The sequence below is a fragment of the Gadus macrocephalus genome, chromosome 2, assembly GCF_031168955.1.
Source record: "Gadus macrocephalus chromosome 2, ASM3116895v1".
Lineage (NCBI taxonomy): Eukaryota > Metazoa > Chordata > Actinopteri > Gadiformes > Gadidae > Gadus > Gadus macrocephalus.
The window spans coordinates 10829247-10850003 of NC_082383.1; the positions used below are offsets into that span (position 1 = coordinate 10829247).

A 20757-nucleotide genomic window follows, 5' to 3' on the forward strand; every position below is an offset into this window, starting at 1 on the left:
CCATGACCAAGACCATCAGGTGGAAAGAATCAAGTCAGGCAGAGTGTTCTTTGCGTTCGTTGTCATTGTGTCTGGTTATTTAAGCTTTGCATTCCAAAATAGCCTAGAGAAATAAAATAATGTTATCTTTCTACTTCTCAAGGACGTATGCTATGTATTTGAGGTAGGCCGAGCTATACTGACTGACCGTAAACTCTTAATGGTTGGAGGGTTGACAATCACCCAGTACATTAACATAATTCGTTTTGTTTACTGCTGTTTTCCTCATTGATCTAGTAAGATATTTTCTCTTTTGAACATTTATTTTAGAATGAGGCCAATTCCATGAGACTTATCGTGGTCTCCTTCAGACAATTTCCGATGCAACTTGAAATGTAGCATCTCAGTGATTTAAAGTCAATCTCCTAAATAATATTACTTTAAGAAAAATATACCCGTTTCTGCATATATATGAACCCTTGTAGGGAAATAGGTGTTTTTAGAGAACACATTGTTAATGTTCATGTAGGGGAAATTAGGTTATTGTAGCCTGACAAATTGTAATACCGAGCACGCGCATCGTGCGCTGTCTGGTGTAGAGACGAAACCATTAAACCCGGGATGTGATGTAGACACCGTGTGCGCGCCCACTCAGCGGCCTGTCCTGTGAATGCTTGCGATGTGCGCGGGACGTTGGTACGCGCGAGACCTGGGCCACGTAGCGATGGCTTTACAGCGGTCTAGAGAATCGCAGGTACGAGTGTATTTATGTAGAATACAGTATAAGTGCCTTGTAAACTAATAGAAGTAGCATTGTCAATGCACTTTATGCCGAACGGAAAGGCTCGTGCGTTACACTGAATCTGTGCAACTCTGATTGCATGCATGCAAGAAGGAGGGCGCTCGCGACGAAGGTAAAGCAGAAAATGGACACAAACCTGTTTACAAGTTATTTCGGATATTTACACGTGACAATCAGAAATGATGCAAGCGAAAGCCGTGGGTATGTAAATTGCATTAGTTTGATTAGCTTTATTGTAAATTATGCATGAGCCATGTCAGGGTTGACTTTCTGACATTGTCCAGTTCAATGGGTTTGTCAGCAAAGCACGGTCTGTTTTTCTTCTCAGGAACGCGTTTTCTTTACATTGCACGACACGATGTTCCCCTTATAAATACATATTGTTTGTATTTTGTGGTGGCTGGATATCTACGTCCCCTATATCTATCATTAATTCAGAAACGCGTCTCAGTTAAGATACGGCTGGAAAGTTTGCTACATTTCCTAACGTTATTATCTGCTACATGCTAGGCAAGCTAGCTATAATCTCTGAGGTTTGGGGTTAAAAAGTTAGTCGTTTAGCTGTTCATGAATTATATAATTCAGTTTACACTGATCGTAAGCTTGTTTGGTGTAGGATTACATTATATTTCACGCCATGTAACCTTATATAATTTCAATTTAATTGTTGCATTTCAAGCTAACCATGTTAGCTTTTCTTGTGCGTCCCAGTTACTGTGTATTGGGAAAGCTAACTAGTTGGTCAGGCCTGCCCAATGTGGGCATGACTCCTTCTACAATTTTGGAACTTTTTATTTCAGCCATTTCGTTTTTTTAACATACTATGAATCAAGCCATACGCAATGAGGCACACGTCTTTTGTGTTTCTATTTTATTTAATTGACAGCTTGAAGTAATTACTCAAATTAGAATTACTAGTCGTAATAGCATTAGATTTGCAGTCACTTATTTAAATGTATCTTTGTTTCTTTGTAAATTGGCAGTGTTATATTAGGTAAAACGAGAGCGCAAGCTTATTGTTTTTGATTGATTAATGAGAAGATCCCTCAATCTATAATGAATCAGTGTATATTTTACGAGACCTTTTTGTTTATACTGTTTTTATCAAATAAATGTCACTTTATATTGAAGGCTGGGGCATCCTACTCATCAAACACTAAAATCACAGGTTCAAGCCTTTGACCTCACAGGAGACTTGCTAGACAAGCTCCCACAGAGAAAGGGTATGGGGCTCCACACACTTGTTTAAGTTCTTATGAGTTCAGCAGGAGTGAGGAATGTGAACCCTCTCATTTCGATCAAGGCTGTGAGTTTGAAAGCTCATTAAAAGTTGAGACAAAGATTCAGCGTAGGCCTCGACATGTAAAGGAGTAATGCTTTGCCATTAAGGGTGAAGGCGCTTAATTTGTTCACTACTTAAAAAAAACAACATCCTAGCTTTTAAAGAAACTAGTATTTTTGTACAAATATACTTAAATGCAACTACTGTTTTTCCACGATTTTGTGTAAACAACTTTCAACCTATGCATAGAACCTTTGCATAGGAACTCTTACTTTGCTTTAGTTTGATATTCAGCTAGCAAAACTGATCGCAAGAGGTGATGCAAATAACCACTGATACTGCTCCCACTTCCCACATCAAAGGGCTTCGCTTCGCCATTTCACTATAAGTGAAACTCTGAAATGAGTCACACCATGGCAATCACATGTATTGGTCTTAGTGATTGCACACACAAATGTGTAATTTTAAAGTTGATTATAGGCAAGATCCAGTCATGCCTGTAAGAGTGGTGGCTTTAAATAATAATGGGATTAATTAATAATGTATGTGCCAGGATTAGTTATTGTCCTGACATTAAAGTAATATTGTATTGATCAGTGTTAACATACGTTAAAGGATTTGGCTTGGCAGCATCTTGGAATCAGGTGGTGAGAGCTGTAGGATTTGCAATGCATTGTTATTTTGTTTGTTGTTCGGCTTTCCACAAACAATGATCTATTGAGTTCAAACGCGATGTTGCAGAGTTTTTTTTGGTCGTGTGAAATTGGCCCTCCCTCTGTGGTCTTCTAAACACCTCTGAGAGCTGCTGCCCTATTCTGAGAAAGGATAAGAGTCAACATGTACAGGAAGACAGGTGTGGGGCTGCTGCTGCAACTGTAAGAGTTGTAACAAAGTGGTGTAAAAGGCGTAGTATACAGATATCCTCTAAAAGTCGTTTTTTTTATTAAAGCATTATTAATAGGACACTGATGAATTATAATTACTTCAGTTAGGTGGAGTTACGGTTTAAGTCCAAATATAGATTATTATTAAATTTTTAAGACAAGGTAATTGTCAATAACCAAACTTGACTTTACTACTTATTTCTATGTAGCCTTACTTGCTCGAGGAACAGCATTAATTTCCATGAGGTTCCAAATTTCACACTTGGCTGTTGTTCTTTAGTTTCACCTAGTAATGCAAATGCAGAAGGTGTAACAAATATATTTTGCAAATTAATGTCGGTTCATACAATTAAAGTGTATAACCGTAATAAATCCGGTTATACACTTTATTGCCGCAATAAAATCACAAAATAATCATTTCAAGTTGGGTCGTACAAAATAACCATTCAAGAGGGGATGATGTGCATTTTGTTTGAGAAAGGAAACGTTTTTTGGTTGCTTTAAGTCTTGTACCACACCCTGAGTGGGTGTCACCGCCGACCACTGATTGAAATCCTTCAGGTTTAGATGACTGCATGAAACTTTCATGGTGTTGCTAATGCTATATAGTAAATAATGTTATGCAGCGTTTCCCACAGACCAAGGACCAATGTGTGGTGGTGCGGGGGGGGGGAACGGAACGATTTTTAGATTTCCAAATCGCGTTATTAAAAAAAAAAAAGACAAAAAAAAAAGACAGAATCAATTCGTGGCGCTCGATGTTGATTCTGTGGCGCCGCGCCACACAATGGTCTATGTATGGGAAACACTGTTATGACCTTAGCTGCTCCAGTCCCAAGATTGTCTATGCAATAAATATGCATTACATTTTATGATAGTTAGTTTCCATTTCAAAGTCAAATTTAAGTTGTTGGTTTATTAACACTTTAATTTTCAGTGTGGCACTATGGATGCAATATTGCAAGTGAAGTTTCAGTTTGGAGATGCTTATGGAACAGAAAAACACAGTACTAACCTGGTTCTCTCATTTTGTCTTTTTATTTCATAGAATGCAAATCCCGAATGGTTCATGAATGACAACAAGTGGTTCGGAAGTTTATTAAGCCTATACATACAGCTGGATATACATGCAGACAGGATTTATTAAGGAATAATAAACTGTTTAAGAGCAACTTGCCTAGAAAAGCCTTCCTTCAAATATTGTGATGCTTTGGAGATGATTGACTTGGACTTTGCCCTCCGATTGTTAGGCCAATCGAAGAAAACCTGGAACAGATTCTATGTCGTTCCAACAGTGTTTCTTGCCTCCAACGACCTGGACGCCCTGTTTGAGTCGGGTTGAACAGCCCTCAACTTCCGTTCCATCTCTTCGCTAGCGGGAGGGGTGGGGGACTGCTGTGCTTCCCCCTGCCCCTCCTTGTAGAGCGCGCCAGAGTACCAAACACTTTACACCCGGTTGCTCCCACCTTCTCTGCCCTCTCTCTCTCTCTCTCTGTATGACCTCCTGCCAGAGTCTCAAGGAAGAGTTGTCTGTCCCCACCCTCGGAGGCATGTCCCAGGAGGAGGGGCGCAGGGCTCAGGTGTCCCAGTCCTACTTCCACTCCCCCGCCTCAGATCTGGACCTGACTAGCAAGCTGTACAAACGCGAGGCAGGCGGCAAGCCGTACTCCGTCCTTGTAGACAACAAGATGGCAACGGTGAAGACGACCACAGGGGAACAAGCCCTCGGACAGCTGCCCGTCCACCACATCGCGTCCCCCCAGCACCACCACCTGCAACAGCAGCAGCTTTATAGAGAGGGAAGAGAGCAGCAGGGGGCAGCCGACCACAGCCCTGAGGCTGGAGGTGGGGGCACGCCAGAGGACTCGGAGGAGGGCGAGGAGGGCGAGGAGGAGAACGGCGAGGCGGGGAGCTTCAAGCGTGAGCAAATCATCGTGGAGGTCAACCTGAACAATCAGACGCTGCACGTCTCCAAGAAGGACGGTTCGGAGAGAGGAGGGAGTGATGAAGATGAGGAAGAGGAGGAGGAAGAAGAAGAAGAGGAGGAGGAAGAAGAAGAGGAGGAGGAGGAGGAGGAGGAGGCAGAAGAAGAAGAACAGAGTCCAAGTGAAGAGGATTATGACGATGATAATGATGACGTAGAAGAAGAGCTTGAGATCCCAACGAGAGGGAAGAGGGTCCGATTAGGGGCCGGGGGCCTCGACGCCGCCAGCCAGCCCCGGAGGAAGAGCCTCCGCACTGCCTTGACAGCCACCGGCATGACGACCAGGGGGAGGCAGAAGCTGTTGGACTCCCCGAAGAAGAAGAAGAAGCACAGGCCGGGCCGCTCTGCCCACGCGGGCGCCGACTCGACCTCGGCTGTGATGGTGAAGGGGGACGGCGAGGAGAAAGAGATGCTGGCGTGCGAGAAGTGCCCCCGCGTGTTCAATACCCGCTGGTACCTGGAGAAGCATATGAACGTCACTCATAGGCGCATGCAGATCTGCGACAAGTGTGGCAAGAAGTTCATCCTGGAGAGTGAGCTGGCCTTGCACCAGCAGACGGACTGTGAGAAGAACATCCAGGTGAGCATAGCTCAAATATCAATTTACATTTCAATTGACACTTTATTTGTAATGTAATGTTGAGATGTTTTATTGACTAAATGGATGTAACCAACCACCTTTCTAGGTGTGTGTGTGTGTGTGCGTGTGCGGGTGCGTGCGCGAATGAATTGGTGTAAACATAACATTGTATCTGAGTCCAAATTTCAACCCCATTATTGAATGGGTACAGTTTTATTAGGAGGAAAAAGGCCAACATTATTACCTAAATCCAAAATGCGTATTATTTTTGTAACCTTATCAAGGCATCCTTTCAACTTCACTCTTTCCACACACAAATGGATGCAAGCCCATATAATCATAATTATTTTTAATCTCAATCACATATCTTATTGTGATTCAAAGTGAATCAGAAAACCTTACCAGCAGGGGGCGCTAGAGTATAAGAAAATAACTGTTTGCATGCAGTGTGTAACTGGCTTGGGCTGAATGAACCATTTTTAGACTGTAAAGTTCGCTCAAGGTTTATTAAACGTTTTCTTCCCCAGTGTGTATCCTGCAATAAGTCATTCAAGAAGCTGTGGTCTCTGCATGAGCACATCAAAATCGTGCACGGCTACGCAGAGAAAAAGTTCTCCTGTGAGATCTGCGAGAAGAAGTTCTACACCATGGCACATGTACGAAAGCACATGGTTGGTGAGTAAACACTGATAGAGAGAGAGAGAATACATACTATCATGAACTCTACATGCTGTAGAAAACAATTATCGAGCATTGCGACATACTCCTTCATTTGTCAAACATATAACGTCATAAGTGGTTAATCAGCTTCACACCATCTCCACCTGTTACGGAAAGACTTATCACTCTTTTACTCCTTCCTCCCGTCACCATCTTTCTTGTTTGTTTTTCAGCACATACTAAGGACATGCCTTTCACATGTGAAACATGTGGGAAGTCGTTCAAGCGTAGCATGTCATTAAAGGTCCACTCCCTCCAGCACTCCGGAGAAAAGCCGTTTCGTTGTGAGGTGAGTTTTACAGATGTATGGCTGCAAGCATTATTCCTGTGGTTTCAATGATTCTCGCTGATCACAGATGATGTTTTAGGTGTTTCAAACACCACTTAAGCCTGATGTTTTTGCAAGGGAGAAAAAACGGACTTGGAGCTCGAATTTTTTTGGACAAACGAGTCCTGTTAGTTAAATGAGCAAAAAATGTGGTTGACCTGATTGATACCTTTTATCACATCTCGGTTGGCCGCGGCCCCTGTGTTTGCAATGTTTTTTCTTCTTATAATTGAAGATGATACGTTATGCAATATAGTTCCATTATAAAGGTTCCTCACTGTAAGACCCGTAGCCTATTCGTCCTCTTCCCTTTGACCCGTTAAACACCACTAAAGCAAAAGTCTTCAGAGTTATGCAGCATTCTGTACTTTGTAGTGGTGCAACGGATCAACCCTCACGGTTCGGGACGCAAGTGATCCGCGGATCGGCTGATTAAAAAATAAAAGAAGAAAAAAAGTTGTGCGTTCGTGTGATCAACGCATATTTAAAGGACAATTACGGTATTTAGCACATTGAGCCCCCTTTCTGGTTTGTCTAGGATGAAATATAGAGATTGACACACCGAAATGTTGACTATTGGTCCTGTCTCAGGTATTTGGCTCATTTCGATTCGCCCCTGCCTGCTTCAGAATGGCTGGCTTTGGCCATTCTCAAACCTGTCCTTAAAACAACCTTAAAACGTTCGTTTTCAGAAATGTGCAACTTACCGAGTGGTAAGTGGTGTTCGTTGATGTCCCTAATCAAGTATCGTAGCGGAATACAGTTTCTGTCTTGTGTTATTTGGAGTTTCGTAAATCCCATTGAAACGGGAACCGGAAATGGGCTGTTAATGTTTGGTTGTAGTTTTTTCACCCGGTTCTCTGTGCTCCCTTTGGTCTTAGTTTGTTTTGTTTTTTATTTAGTATCCATGTTAAAAAAAAATAAGAAATGATGCCTCAGATTGCACTTTATTTTGTCAAAATTATTTTTTATAAGTTTTTATTTTATGTGGACACAAGCATTTTTTTTTTAAATATTTACTACGCTTAAAGGAAGCAGGATTATTATCTTTTTTGTTGTTGATCCGAAAATGATCCGACCCGTGACTCAAAAACAGTGACACGATCCGAACCGTGAGTTTTGTGATCCGTTGCACCCCTAGTACTTTGGTTGTGGTAAGCAACCTCAGCTTCGCCTTAACCACATCAACAACCCGAACAATAATGGGACAGCCGGGATGGTTTAATACATCATTTTATTTATGGCAGCAGCATTAATGCAAGCTTTTCTTGAAACCTAATCCTTTCTTCATGCCACAAAACTGCAAACCTCTTGTTCCATTTGTGGTCCTCAGTACAAAGCCTTGTTAATTGACAATTAATTAAGTGGACAGCTCAGTCTCACAAAATGATGGCAAGTGCACCATGGGGAACCATTCTGCATTAGAGTTAAAAGACGTGCATCTGATGCTCTGTTGCTTGACGGTAATTCGCTTAATGGTTTGAATTAGATACATTTCTGACTTGCTCATAGAATCCTCTGTATCTTTTTTTTGGTGTTAAAATATTTTGTGTTTTTTGATTACATTTTTGCTTAAATAGTTCTTACTTAGTATAGGACATAATCGACGACAATTACGCATGTTTGCCACTTCTATGAATCAGCACTCCTCAAAAAGAAAGATTCTGCCTAGAAGTGTCTCAGTTGTGGTGGGAGGTTCACAGCTTTTCCCTAAATAGGCTGCTCCTCTCTACTGGCGTCTTTGGCGGGGAACACACCACCATGTATTCACATTCACATCAGTGGTTAATTTTTTTTTAGCAAGTGCAAATATCTGTACCTCACACTCTTTTTCCTGTATGTTTTTAAATGAACAAGCCCTAATATCGGCGGTCTGCCAGTCAACTCTTGAGCTTTTTCAAACAGTGTCAATGGAACGGGCATCGCTCATGTTTTCATTGCCTTCTTTAACTGAATGCTCTCTTGTCCTTTTGCTCTCATTTCAAAGGCAGAATGTGCCCACTGGGGGGAGTGTTGCGTTTACCCAAGGCCTTCTTTTGGTCGACCACATGAACATAGATTACATGGTTGTTTGGTTAGGCTGTGCTGTATGTTTTTAATAGGTTATTTTCAAAAACGTGTGATTGTATAAATTATACTTTATTAAATGTTTTGGTTTAAGTTTGCATTAAACAGTTTAGTTTGTGTAAAGGCAGGATTTCTTCTCTAGTTCCAGCAAAATATCTGTTCTAGACATTCATTCTCTCTCTGCCACAGCAACGTCATATTAAAACCAAGAATTAAAGGAAACAATTACCTGTATGGGGAGGAACTACTAACCTTCACACAGAACATGGTATCAAACTGATAGTGTTGAGTGTTTACGCAGAAGCGCTCTGTTTAGAGGATTTATAAAGAGGTGATTACGTTAATGAATCAACACCCTCTCGTTTTCATTTTGGCAAACGTATACGCTAATACCGATTTATATCAGTAGATAAAATCGGCCACACATCGACCTGTTTGCATTGAAGGTGATTTGTGTATTTTTCTAGCCAATCAAAGCACTAGTCAATAGACGAATCATCATTAAGAAAGGTTTCTAATCATTTTTTTACTTGACACCTTACTTCAACAGTATTCTAAGGTATCAAAGAAGTCGTGTGCGATTTGTGTGTGTATTGTTCTGTCTCTATGAGCAGGCAAATGGTCCGCACGTGTGTATGTACATGCATGCCGTGTGAACGCCTCTGTTTGCATATTGCTGCAGAACTGTGACGAGCGGTTCCAGTACAAGTACCAGCTGCGGTCCCACATGAGCATCCACATCGGACACAAGCAGTTCATGTGCCAGTGGTGCGGCAAGGACTTCAACATGAAGCAGTACTTTGATGAGCACATGAAGACTCACACAGGTAAGCAAGACCAACATGTATTAGTATATTAAAGGACTAGACCGTAAACTTCATGGCAGTGGTTTTCAGCCCGGAAGTTTTATGACAAGGCTATCCTCGCTTTAAGGCACACCAGTACTATGAAATGTGTTGGAAACAAACAATAACAAACTATAAGAACTTTTCAAATGAAAGTAAAACATTACACAGCAATTGCACATTGACTGAGTCAAACCCCCATCCTCACAAAATGAACATTGTATACTTGCTTGGCCTCTCTTTCTGGAGGCCAAACAAGGCTTTCTGTTTCTCTTTCTGGAGGCCAAACAAGGCTTCCTGTTTCATCCCGTTATATATATTATACATACACCATATCTGATTATTTATTTTCAAGGAGGGGAATGATTATGAAATATGCACATAAACAAATGACTAGGTCTGAACCCAAATATTTGAATATTTATTTGTGGGGCTCAGACCTAGTCAAATATCACTTTAGTGGCACCCCACCCGGAGGATGGAATATTACGCTAGTCATTTGTTTATATGCATATTTCATTCCCCTCCTTGAAAATAATCAGATATGGTATATATAACGGGATGAAACAGGAAGGTGCTGAAAAGGCTATTGCTTGTAGGCTTGACTTCAGATAAGGACAACTGCATGTAAAGGTTTAAACATGGGTATAATAAATCAAACATACTACCTACTAATTATAAAAGGCTAGTAATCAGGTAATGGACTCTGCCAAAAAAGTGTGAGTGCTGCAGGGCAATGTGATGGAATTTGGCTTTTTGGTTCCGAAGAGATCACTGCTCAAAACCTTTGCACGCGTCCATTGCCACTCTTTAAATTAAGCACAGTTTAAGACCCAAACCTTCCGACGTGTTGGTTTCCTCTTTCCTCTACGCTCCATTCTATTACCAAACAGGTTGCATGTCCTTCTGGTTTGTGTCCAGTTTTTCATTAAAGCTCTGCTGTTGAGGACTTAGACCAAGCAGAGTGGATCCAAAAGCTGCTGACTTCCTGTGCAGACAGTACTCACTCGTTATATTGTACTTTTTTTCCCGCTTTTTTAAATAGTGTTTAACCATTTAAGGAGTACGGCAACGTCAACTGAACAACGCGACAATCCTATTATTTTTGAAACTGTAGATGGTGTAACATGTTACACAGTGCCACTATAACATTCTTTTGGGAGAACCCTGGATTGAATTGCACACTTTGTCTGACCATGTCTCAGGTAAACTCTAAACAGTTCAGTGGTAAAAGCCGCATTTTCTCCCCTTCAATCGATTTACTCTTGGTTTGGCTGAAATTCATATCATAGGGCATATTTATACCAGTGTGCTCTCTACAGTTTATACTGTCTAGCAATACCTTTGCCACAAAAAGGTTCAGAACCACTGCCTGACAGTATGACAGTATAGTATAACAGCATCAGTCATCATCAGTAGATCTTGAACTTGGGTCTTTTGAAACCTTTCCATTTGACCAAAGAACTCAACACATAGCTTTTAGGATATTGTAACAGTTCAAACATGGCATCAAATCTGAAACATGGTGCTTTGGGTATAGATTGTAAAAGTTAACGAGATCCTAAAACATGCACTTACATTATAAAATGTACTTATGCTGCTGTATAAACTTTGTTGACAAGTACAATTTGTGTATTCTAAAAGAGCATATAAATGGGAGGTCCACAAAGTGCCCAGTGCAATAGTAGGGACATTGAGAATCTGCCACGCCTCTTGTAATGAGAGGGAGAGAGAGAAATCACAGGGGAACCTCGCATGGATTGAGGCTTATAATGAGTACCTAGACACATGCTCCTATTGCTATTTCCAAGACTACTAAACTCAGGGCGCAGTGCGAGGCAAATGGCAAACATGTCTCCAAATTCAAGTTCAGCAGTGGGTGGACACACTGCTTTCCAACGCCCCCAGACGGTTCTATTTGTGTGATATTCAGAAGGTACAATTACCCGTTCCCCTCCCAATTTAGAAGCCGGGACACACCCAGCTATGCCCTGTAATACACGCCATGATCCTTGCCAAGCAGTATGCCTTTTGCTGCTTACTGAAACTAAACCTTTAAACTGTATAGTCTTGTTAGCGCATAAAACATCTCCATTGGGCTGATGTTGACCATCACCTTGCGATGTCCACTGTCACTTTTTGAAGAGGTTCACGCTAGGGTTGCCGTGGTGTGGACATTTTCACACAGACTTATACACTCGTGTCAACACTGGTATAAACTGTATAAACTTTGAAACTAGGTCAACCGCTATCTTCTCCGTCAATTCTCCTCTAACACTCTGTGTCAGCGTCTGGCAGCGCGCCAATTCTCGGTGACAGCGTCTTATAACATTCTATATAATAGTATAATATAATTTTATTTATACAACGGGGGGCCTGAATCCAGCGATCTGATTGGTTCCTAACTGTTGTATAATGAGCGTATACATAACTGCTATGACGCCCAATCATTTTGTGAAAGTATCACTCCGCGCCTTGAAGTGGAAAGTGTCAAAGAATACAACCGTATTTTTACTAGTGTGTGTGTGTGGAGTCATTTTGGGGGATGACTCCGCTGCGCGTCGGGGCCGGACAACGCCCCTTAACAGTGGTATAATGAGCACATACCACAGCCTGGCGTGATCTATTGCTTAAGTATAATATCACGGCCAAAAGCTCTGTGCGCCTCCGGATGGCCGTAGCGCGGGGAGCTCTCGTAGGGATCGGGCTTCGCGGGGTTTGTTTACCGGCGTTGCTATGGTTACCTGTCTTGCTGTTCCAACGGTTTATTAGGTAGCTATCTATCTATTATAAAAAAAATAATAATCTTGACTATAATTATATTATCAATTTGTACTGAATATTTTTTTCATTACGGGAAAAATAAATTAAAAAATAACTGTTACCGGTGTGCAACACCGAGTAATCGGTGTGCAACACCGAGTAATCGGTGTTGGCCTCACACTCGGTGTTGGCCTCAACACCATTAACACCGATAATACTATACCGCGGCAACCCTATTTCCCGCATGTGAAGCAGACACACGGAGCTATTCACTGTGATGCAACACGGCCATGAACCCTGCCAAGCAGCAGACCGTTCGCCAACAACTGAAACTGAACCTTTTTAAAACCTTGTAAATGTGCACAAAACCTCTCCATGGGTCTGCCATATTCCCTGTCACCATGCGATGTTCGCTGTTGGAGTACTTTCACACATTCGAGTCGACGCAGCCCAGGAACGGATACTTGGAGAGTTGTTCGGCAGCCTTGAAATCAATGTCTGCGTGGGCTGCAGCGGACATTCTGAATAGCTCCATAGAGAGAGGCTAATGAGAGTGGCATTCCACTAGACGGCTGTTGTTCTCCTGCTCGTCTCCACTCTACGTAGTGAGAATCGCAACAGTTTCGTACCGTTTGGGTGGATGGACTGTGGAGGTTCTCAATTCAGACACTTGGCTGGCTTAGCATTTTTAGCCAGAGCCTTGAAAAAGAAACCCAAATAAGTTAACTTTCCATTTCTACACTTTTTGTAGTGGGCGGGGAGCGATGCAACTCTGGGTTGTGTCACGATTGGCAGGTGTTGCGTAGCGTGGACCCCGTGGAAAATATGTACATATACTGTACCGTTTCCTGAGGATGCTTGAAGCTTTAACTCAGTTACTCTCGTGTGGCCAGCTTTTGGTTCTTCAAATTGCAATATATATTGTGTTGTGCTAGTGCATTGGTCATCTTAATTAAAAGCTACATTCTTGTAACTGCCTTGGGGTCCATTCTATATGGAACTATTTCTTAATAATTGTACAATTATGCACCAGTAGAATGGGTTCCTTATACAATCCACAGCATTTAGTTTACTGAGTTTACTGTAAATCCAGCAATCGAATCAGGACCTTGTAATCAGAATGGAACAGATGAGGGAAATCAGTGGTGCTATACAGCACTCCTGTTTCTTGATATGCATTTGTTTCATTTTAGTTTATCCCTGTGTCTTTTCGATTTGTCCTCTGTCCCGGCAGGAGAGAAGCCTTTCATCTGCGAGATCTGCGGCAAGAGCTTCACCAGCCGGCCCAACATGAAGCGCCACCGCCGCACCCACACGGGCGAGAAGCCCTACCCCTGCGACGTGTGCGGCCAGCGCTTCCGCTTCTCCAACATGCTCAAGGCCCACAAGGAGAAGTGTTTCCGGGTCACCAGCCCCGTGGTCCTGCAGAGCGGCAGCCAGTCCCTGCCTCTCCGGATCTTCTCCAACCCCCACCCCGCCTCCGGCCCTAACCCGGGCCCCCTGGGGCCCCAGCCCTCGACCCCCGCCGCCGCCAACCCCTCCCCCTCGGCCTCCATGGTCTCCCTGAGCCCCTCGGATGGAGCTCTGGCCCCCCGGGCCCCCGGGAGTCACACCTTTTCCCACCTGCAGCTCCACGTCACGCCCGCCAACCATCATCCGCACCAAGTCGCCGGCCATCAGCAGCACCCAGGCACGCCTCAGCACACACTGCCACCGCCCCCGCCCGCCTCTGTACAGCAGCAGCACCACCAGCACCACCACCATGTGGCGGTGCCCCCCGCCTCCCACCTCCCGCCTCCCCCAGCACTCTTTAAGAGTGAGCCCCTCAACCACTGTGGCCTGGAGGACAGCGGGTACCTACACCACATGCCCCCCCCAGACAAAGGCCCGGGTGCGCCCCACCACTGAGGCACCCAGACCTCCCAGCTGTTGTACTGCGCAAGGGGTCAAAACTGATAAGGACAGGACGTGTGTGTGTGTGTGTGTGTGTGTGTGTGAGTGTGTTTGTGTGTGTGTGTGTGTGTGTTTGTGTGTGTGAGAGCCTTGGACTGATTAACTCTCAGTACACACGTTAGACAAGCGGTGTTTACTGAGAAACTAGGATCCACTGACTAATTTACAATCTTGTTGTGTTTTCCTTCTACCCCTTCAGATCATATTGGCGGTGCGCAGTAGTTCATGTTGGTGGAGAATCTTTTCTATGTCTGTCGCTCTTTCATCATGTTTAACATGTGTTTCTGTGAAATTTCAGAAAAAGTATTAACCTGGTTTAGTGGACCCACCTCTGATCCACACAAACAACCATACATCTCTAGATGTCAATTTGGTTGATGATTGCACACTGGCCTGGGCTTTTCTATATATTTTTTTTAATTTTTAATTTTCTTTTAAGTGCAAGCTAGCGCCCTTGGGCCAGGTTATGTATGATGAATGTTTGACTTACTTCAGCCCTCTCTGGTGCTTCATAAAGTCAACCGCAGTTGACCTTGTAGGTCACAGTGGGATGTTTGGAGAGGTTTTCTAAGAAGCTTGGATGTATACAAGATCTGATAATGGCTGATTGGTTTCTGATGGTAAAATGGTGCTTTCCATTCCAGTGCTACATGTTGTGGTTAGGTTTCCATTCAGACTGGCGGTTTAGTACGTGATTGTGATTGGACACTCGAGTCTGACAGGTAGTGAAACGAACAAAGGTTGGGCTTCGCTTTAACAACTTCACACATAATCACGTTTAGAATCATAGAAAGAAACACTATGTATGGCCGGTGATCTTTTTTTGTAATTAGTTTGATCCATTTAACCTCTGATTTTTAGTACTGTTGATCAACTAATAATTTTGGAAAACAGTTGCCTATCAACATACTACCACTGTGAAGGGCCTGGCATTTGACCCCACCATGATTTCTCTGTGCTCTCCCTCTTTTTCTCTCCTCCTTTCTTTATTTTTCCCTTCTCTTCCCCTTTCCTTCCTAGCCTCTGTCCGAATAATACGGGTCAGTTTCATACAATTCACGACACATGGACTTTGCATCTCTTAATTGGCCGTGCTTGAAAGTCACGGATACATTTTTCCCATTTGGAGTTTTCGGATCATCTGAATTTCCTTTCTGGTGGATTTTTTTCTTTCCGTTTCTCCCCGATCATTCTTTCTTCTCTTTTGAAAAAAACAGACATACTTTGACGCACATAGACAAAGCGGCAGGTCTTACCACAGTGAATGTTTTCTACTTGGAGTAATAGCAGTTTTAAATAGAACGTTTGTGTTTAGTTTGAAAGGATGTTCCTTTGGAAAACCTTGGAGGGTAGTGGTAGCCTTTCTGTATTCTCAAAATTCACCTCCATGTATAGACAAGCACTGTTGCATCAAATGAGAAATGGTGTTTTAAATCCTCATGTTTTCTTTGACTGTGTGAATGTTCAAAGGGGAGGGGAAGGGCAGAGTATATGGACAGAGTAGTTGTGTTGCTTTATTGATGAAACTTTTCAACCTCTCGCCCCATGCCGCACTGTTATTTGATAAGTACTTAAAAAAAGGCTGTTGAGCCTTGGCCCTCTTGTTTGTCCGGTCTGTCTGTGTGCATGTGTCGTGCTATTGGTTGTGTCTGGACATAATCTGTGGCTCCCATACCAAAAGCTGCTTTTCCAGTACTTTTATATTCACCATGGCCGGCGATGTAGAGCAGTACATTTAGGTCTAGCACAGTGATTCTGTTTCGTCTTATTTAGAGATTAAACTGAACCACGGTAGTCTGCATTACCTTTCAAGAGACCCACAACTATCCCGCCACATCTAGGGGGTCATCCTCCTCCCCCCAAGTTGTACTGTTTTTGCTTTATTGTTCAGTATGGATATTTTTTTATTTTAATGCTTCAGTTGTGTGTTTTCTCTGCACTTTACTTATGTGTGGGCTATAGGCACCGGGGAAGGAGAGGGCGAGGGAGACCATGCATTGCGGATACGAGAAAGATTGTGTCTGTATGGGAGCGGGTGAATGAGTGTAAGATTGTGTATAGGAGTGGTTGGATGAGGGTAACATTGTGTCCGTATAGAAGCGGGTTGATGAGAGCAGACTGTCTATAGGAGCGGCTGGTTGAGAGTGAGATTGTGTCTGTATAGGAGCAGGTTATTCGGTGGCTGGACGATGTTGAGTAAGGGAAGAGGAGGAGAGTCTGAGTGATGGTGATGTGGAAGCGACCATAGCACACAATGACTTATTTACTAATTATTTCAAGTTCCTCCTTGTCCTTGTTTTGTTGTAATTTCATAATGACATTATCTGATCTGGACCCCTTCTTCTAAAAGTGTAACACACATTTACCCGTTATTTTCACACAAGCTCTTCTGAACAACATCTGAAATGCATTATTTTTACTTCAGTTCTTACAGTCTGTTCTTTCTGTGTGCTGTGTGATTCTCCTCCTCTTCTTTTTCATATAGAATGCACTTTCTTCTAAATTTCTTGACTACGGTAGTTAAAAAAAATAACATTGTATATTCTTCAAAGATGTTTTTAAAAAATCAATATACATTTTTCCCTTGTATTTTTAACCACTTAATGTAGCATTGCGTATTTTATTATTGTATCTGGTACAAAATGTGCAGCTTTACAATGTCCCGGTTTGTCTTTTTGTATGTTTCCGGAGGTTGAGAATATGTGGAAATGTTGGGCCTTTTTTGATAATGTTCATGTAACTGACTGCTAACTTTGAAAAGTAAAACAAGTAGCCACAATTAGCACTCATTTATGTATTTTTTGTATCGTCAAATATGCTCCAGTAGGTTTGCCGTGAACATTAACATGAAAATAGGGCTACGGTAGAAGATATACAAAATGTTGGCTGAAGGTAGGCAAGCAAATTGGAAGTTTTCCATGTTTACAAAATGTTTTCCAAACATGCATATATTAAGTTTTTTGCTCTTAAAACAAAGTTCTTCTGCTCTCAGCTATTCCATAGTGTTAAGCCACCTTATGTTCTGTGTTGCATTGTGAGGCCGCCGTGGTCCTTTTTGGCCACCCTCCCTGCCCTTCATTTGTTACTTTTCAACCAACAATAACTCATTTTGGCTGTAACACGTAGTCCATAGCACAGAACTGGCCTAAACCTTTAGAGCAACACTGTATACTGTCTGTCTTGGCAAAAATATGCTGCCAGACCAAACTTTATGAACATTCAAAAATGTTCATAAAGCCGTCCATACACTTTAAAATATTCAAATGTCTCTCAAAAAGCAGTAGCCCTTCGGTAGGCCTATATGCAAAGTAGGAGAATGTAATTTATTCTTCTCGTCTCGATGTTACATTTTATAATTCAGCACACTCGCTGTGGATGGATCCTGGACCATTTCACACAATACCTCTGTAGTGGCTGTTATCTTTGCAGGGGTTTGGAGAGAGCCGAGGCGTCGATTTATGGATGAGTAAACGTGTGACTCACATCGTGGGCGGTCAGGTACAGGCGGGCTCTCTTCGTCGGCGGAGGAGTAAAGAGATGGTAGGTCTGTGCAACCATTCCCGTTTGGCTTCCAAAATCGTGAGCATCGCTGCAAGTTATTAAACCTACCAGGCGAGGGGCCGAGGGAGGAGTCGCAGATGTCTGACCACGCCGATAAGGAGAGGTACTCGTGCTGTAGGGCGCAGAGTTCCACTGATTGGAAAGTCCATTAATGACCATCGTATAGCGCGCTGTCTGCGTTGGCGTTGATTAATGTTGCATATTGCACGACTTGTTATAGCGATTACGTGGCGCATGTTCCAGATGTGATTGTCTACGTTTCAACGCGCAGTTTGATTTCCAATTGATGTAGACAAATTGCTTTCAGGAGCCAATAATCATTATCTTTTTTTATACATAGCCTATGTATATATTCATCAACAATAATGCGTTGATGAAGTTGTAGGGAAAGGTTATGAAAATGCACATTAACTTGCAGGATATGTTTGGAGCAATTTACGCAATATGACACACAGCAGTCTTTCAAAAAAATAATTTTAAAGCATTGTCAAACGTAGGCTATGTAGGTTGAAATGAGGCACTATCATCGCCTCAAGAATACAGCGTGTGTCACCTTGACAAACGGGTTGGGAACCCTAAGGAGAACCCAAGAATCTTAAGTCCTAGATCAATTGTCAATGATCTAGTCAACGGTCATGCACCCTCGTTTGGCGTTTTATTCGCGGGGAAATAAGTGACCCAGCACCCATGAGATGCTTCCAGATGAATTGCTTTTGTTTCATCTGTAGTTGGGGAGGGTTCAAATGATTCCTTCAAGTGCCGTCTACGTCACACGCGTGCCTGTGTTTTTTGACTTCACATAAAGGCACACCAGCAGAGCGCCGTTCGCAGATCAAGAAAGAGAACGGGCTCGTACGCGATATAGGGACGAGGTTTGGACAATACCGAGTATCCTCCGGTGCGTCTTTTTAAATATATCGCTTATACATCTTTCGTTTACTTTTCATTTTAGCAGGAAAACACTTTATCATCAATTGGAGTCTAATATGCAATATCTCTCGTTGTTTATTAGTCTGTGATTTTGACATTTAAAATGGAATGATCTTTTTTTCAGCTGAAGCCAGTGGACTCGGACTCTGGGCCAACGAAATCTACTTGAAAAAAACTGTTTTGACTGGTAGGCTACTATCGCTTGTCATTTTAATGTCTTCATTGGTTTCTCTTGACATTTGAGCTAGCGTATGTTCAAATAACCGATCACTTGCATGTAATATTAACTCACTGATTAATATTGCAGTGGTTCAATTTTCATAGACGACCCCTTTTGATTCTCTTCTGCTTTCTGAAGATTTGGGATATTCCATTCCTCTCAATTGCTAACCCGAACTTGGATTTCTTTTTACTGGTGGTTCTCTTCTTCAAAATCATCATGTGGTTTCCGTTCCTCCGTTTTTTTCCTCCTCCCTGTGGTGCACTGACCGACCCCTCCCCATACTCTGCCCTTGTGGGATGTTCCACATACAGAGGGACAGGAGTGTTTTTCTGTTCCCCTCAGCACCCCTCAGCAGCAGGTAGCACCCCTCAGCAGCAGGTAGCACTGCGGCGGCACCATGGGCGACTCCGTCTTCAACTGCTGTTATGTTCCAAACCCTCCCCCAGGTCAAGAGGAGCCCACGCGCCTCCGACACACCGCGGATAACATGGCAGCCTCCAACCTGCCCCAGATCTCCTCCGATAAGCGCTTCCTAATCTTCTTTGACTTCGACGAGACCATCGTGGACGAGACCAGCGATGACATGGTGGTGCAGGCAGCGCCCAATCAGGTGCTCCCTGACTGGCTGAAGGACACCTATCAGCCGGGCCACTACAACCAGTACATGCAGCGCGTGCTGGCCTACCTGGCAGAGCAGGGCGTGACGGAGAGCCAGATCCGGGCGGTGATGGAGAAGCTTCCCGCCACACCGGGCATGCTCACCCTGCTCCAGTTCTTGCGCACGCGCCCCCCGCAGGACTTTGAGGTGGTGCTGCTGTCCGACGCCAACACCTTTTTCGTGGAGGCGTGGCTCCGGCGCACGGGGGCCCGGCCACTCTTCCACCGGATCTTCACCAACCCCGCGAACTTCAACAAGGACGGCCGGCTGGTCATGCGGCCCTTCCACTCCCACGACTGCCAGCGCTGCCCCGAGAACATGTGCAAGCAGGCCGTGCTCCGGGAGTACGTGACCCGCCGGGCCAAGGAGCGCGGGCGTCCCTACGAGAGAGTGTTCTACGTGGGGGACGGCGCCAACGACTTCTGCCCGGCGACGGTCCTCGGGCCCAGGGACGTGGCGTTCCCACGGCGGGATTTCCCCATGCACCGGTTGATCACGGAGATGCACGAGGCCATGCCCGGGGAGTTCAGGGCGGTCACGGTGCCCTGGGCCGGGGCGGAGGAGGTGGTGCAGCGGCTGAGGAAGATCATGGCGGAATAGAGGAGGAAGGGGAGGGGGAAGGCATTGCACAAACACATAATAGGATGTGTATTTTTTTAAGGGGTTAATGTACAACGCAGACCACACGCACACTCAGAAAACACACACAGAACACAAACGCATACGGCACACCCACACAGTAGACACACTCACAGAACACACACACACACACACACACACTGAATACATGCATACACAGAATACATACGACCACACACACACACAGAACACGCAAACAGACACTGAACACACACAGACCAAACAGCCTATATATATATATATATATATATATATATATATATATATATATATATATAATTTAAAAAAAACATCAGGTATAATATCATATGTGCCCATTGGAAATGGTTTATATTTTGTTTTTCATTGTTACTTCTGCTCACCTTTTGGTTCCGAGGCCGCTCTAAAATAATCTGAAACAGAGTTAATAATTATGTCTGTCTGTATTTTATTCTTTTTTTGTTACTATATTATAGCCTATTATAATAATGGTTGGATGTTCCTTCCTTACTATAACGGGTTTTTTTTAGATAGTAAACTTCCACCTAATAGAAAATTTGATTATGTGTCGCCATCCAGT

General features: G+C 43.4%; 2 protein-coding genes across 7 annotated transcripts; both read left to right on the forward strand.

Annotated features, from left to right (window-relative positions):
- Positions 1–47: 47 nt before the first annotated feature.
- znf652 (zinc finger protein 652) lies at positions 48–16966 on the forward strand. Of its 3 annotated transcripts, none has more exons than XM_060040488.1 (6): positions 48–982; positions 3996–5511; positions 6039–6186; positions 6405–6520; positions 9309–9453; positions 13469–16966. In XM_060040488.1, the coding sequence occupies exons 2-6, from the start codon at positions 4444–4446 to the stop codon at positions 14140–14142; spliced, it is 2151 nt and encodes a 716-aa protein (XP_059896471.1). In that variant the 5' UTR covers positions 48–982; positions 3996–4443; the 3' UTR covers positions 14143–16966. The 3 variants fall into 3 exon arrangements, with proteins under 3 accessions (XP_059896471.1, XP_059896476.1, XP_059896482.1); XM_060040493.1 differs by having other exon boundaries at positions 48–893; XM_060040499.1 differs by having other exon boundaries at positions 48–733.
- A 507-nt stretch (positions 16967–17473) lies between these two features.
- On the forward strand, positions 17474–20339 carry phospho1 (phosphoethanolamine/phosphocholine phosphatase 1). 4 transcript variants are annotated; one of them, XM_060040511.1, is made up of 4 exons: positions 17474–17851; positions 18554–18646; positions 18803–18865; positions 18986–20339. In XM_060040511.1, exon 4 carries the CDS (start codon positions 19299–19301, stop codon positions 20157–20159), a length of 861 nt encoding a protein of 286 aa, XP_059896494.1. In that variant the 5' UTR covers positions 17474–17851; positions 18554–18646; positions 18803–18865; positions 18986–19298; the 3' UTR covers positions 20160–20339. The 4 variants fall into 4 exon arrangements, with proteins under 4 accessions (XP_059896494.1, XP_059896504.1, XP_059896515.1 ...); XM_060040529.1 differs by having other exon boundaries at positions 17478–17851; positions 19348–20339; XM_060040521.1 differs by lacking the exon at positions 18554–18646.
- Positions 20340–20757: the final 418 nt, after the last annotated feature.

Excerpts from the sequence above, each read along its gene's own strand:
- phospho1 (XM_060040511.1), top strand. The coding sequence starts at position 19,299 with ATGGGCGACTCCGTCTTCAACTGCTGTTATGTTCCAAACCCTCCCCCA.
- znf652 (XM_060040488.1), top strand. The coding sequence starts at position 4,444 with ATGACCTCCTGCCAGAGTCTCAAGGAAGAGTTGTCTGTCCCCACCCTC. Across the intron at positions 5,512-6,038 it reads ACTGTGAGAAGAACATCCAG|TGTGTATCCTGCAATAAGTC; the intron begins GTGAGCATAGCT and ends TTTCTTCCCCAG. Across the intron at positions 9,454-13,468 it reads GCACATGAAGACTCACACAG|GAGAGAAGCCTTTCATCTGC; the intron begins GTAAGCAAGACC and ends CTGTCCCGGCAG.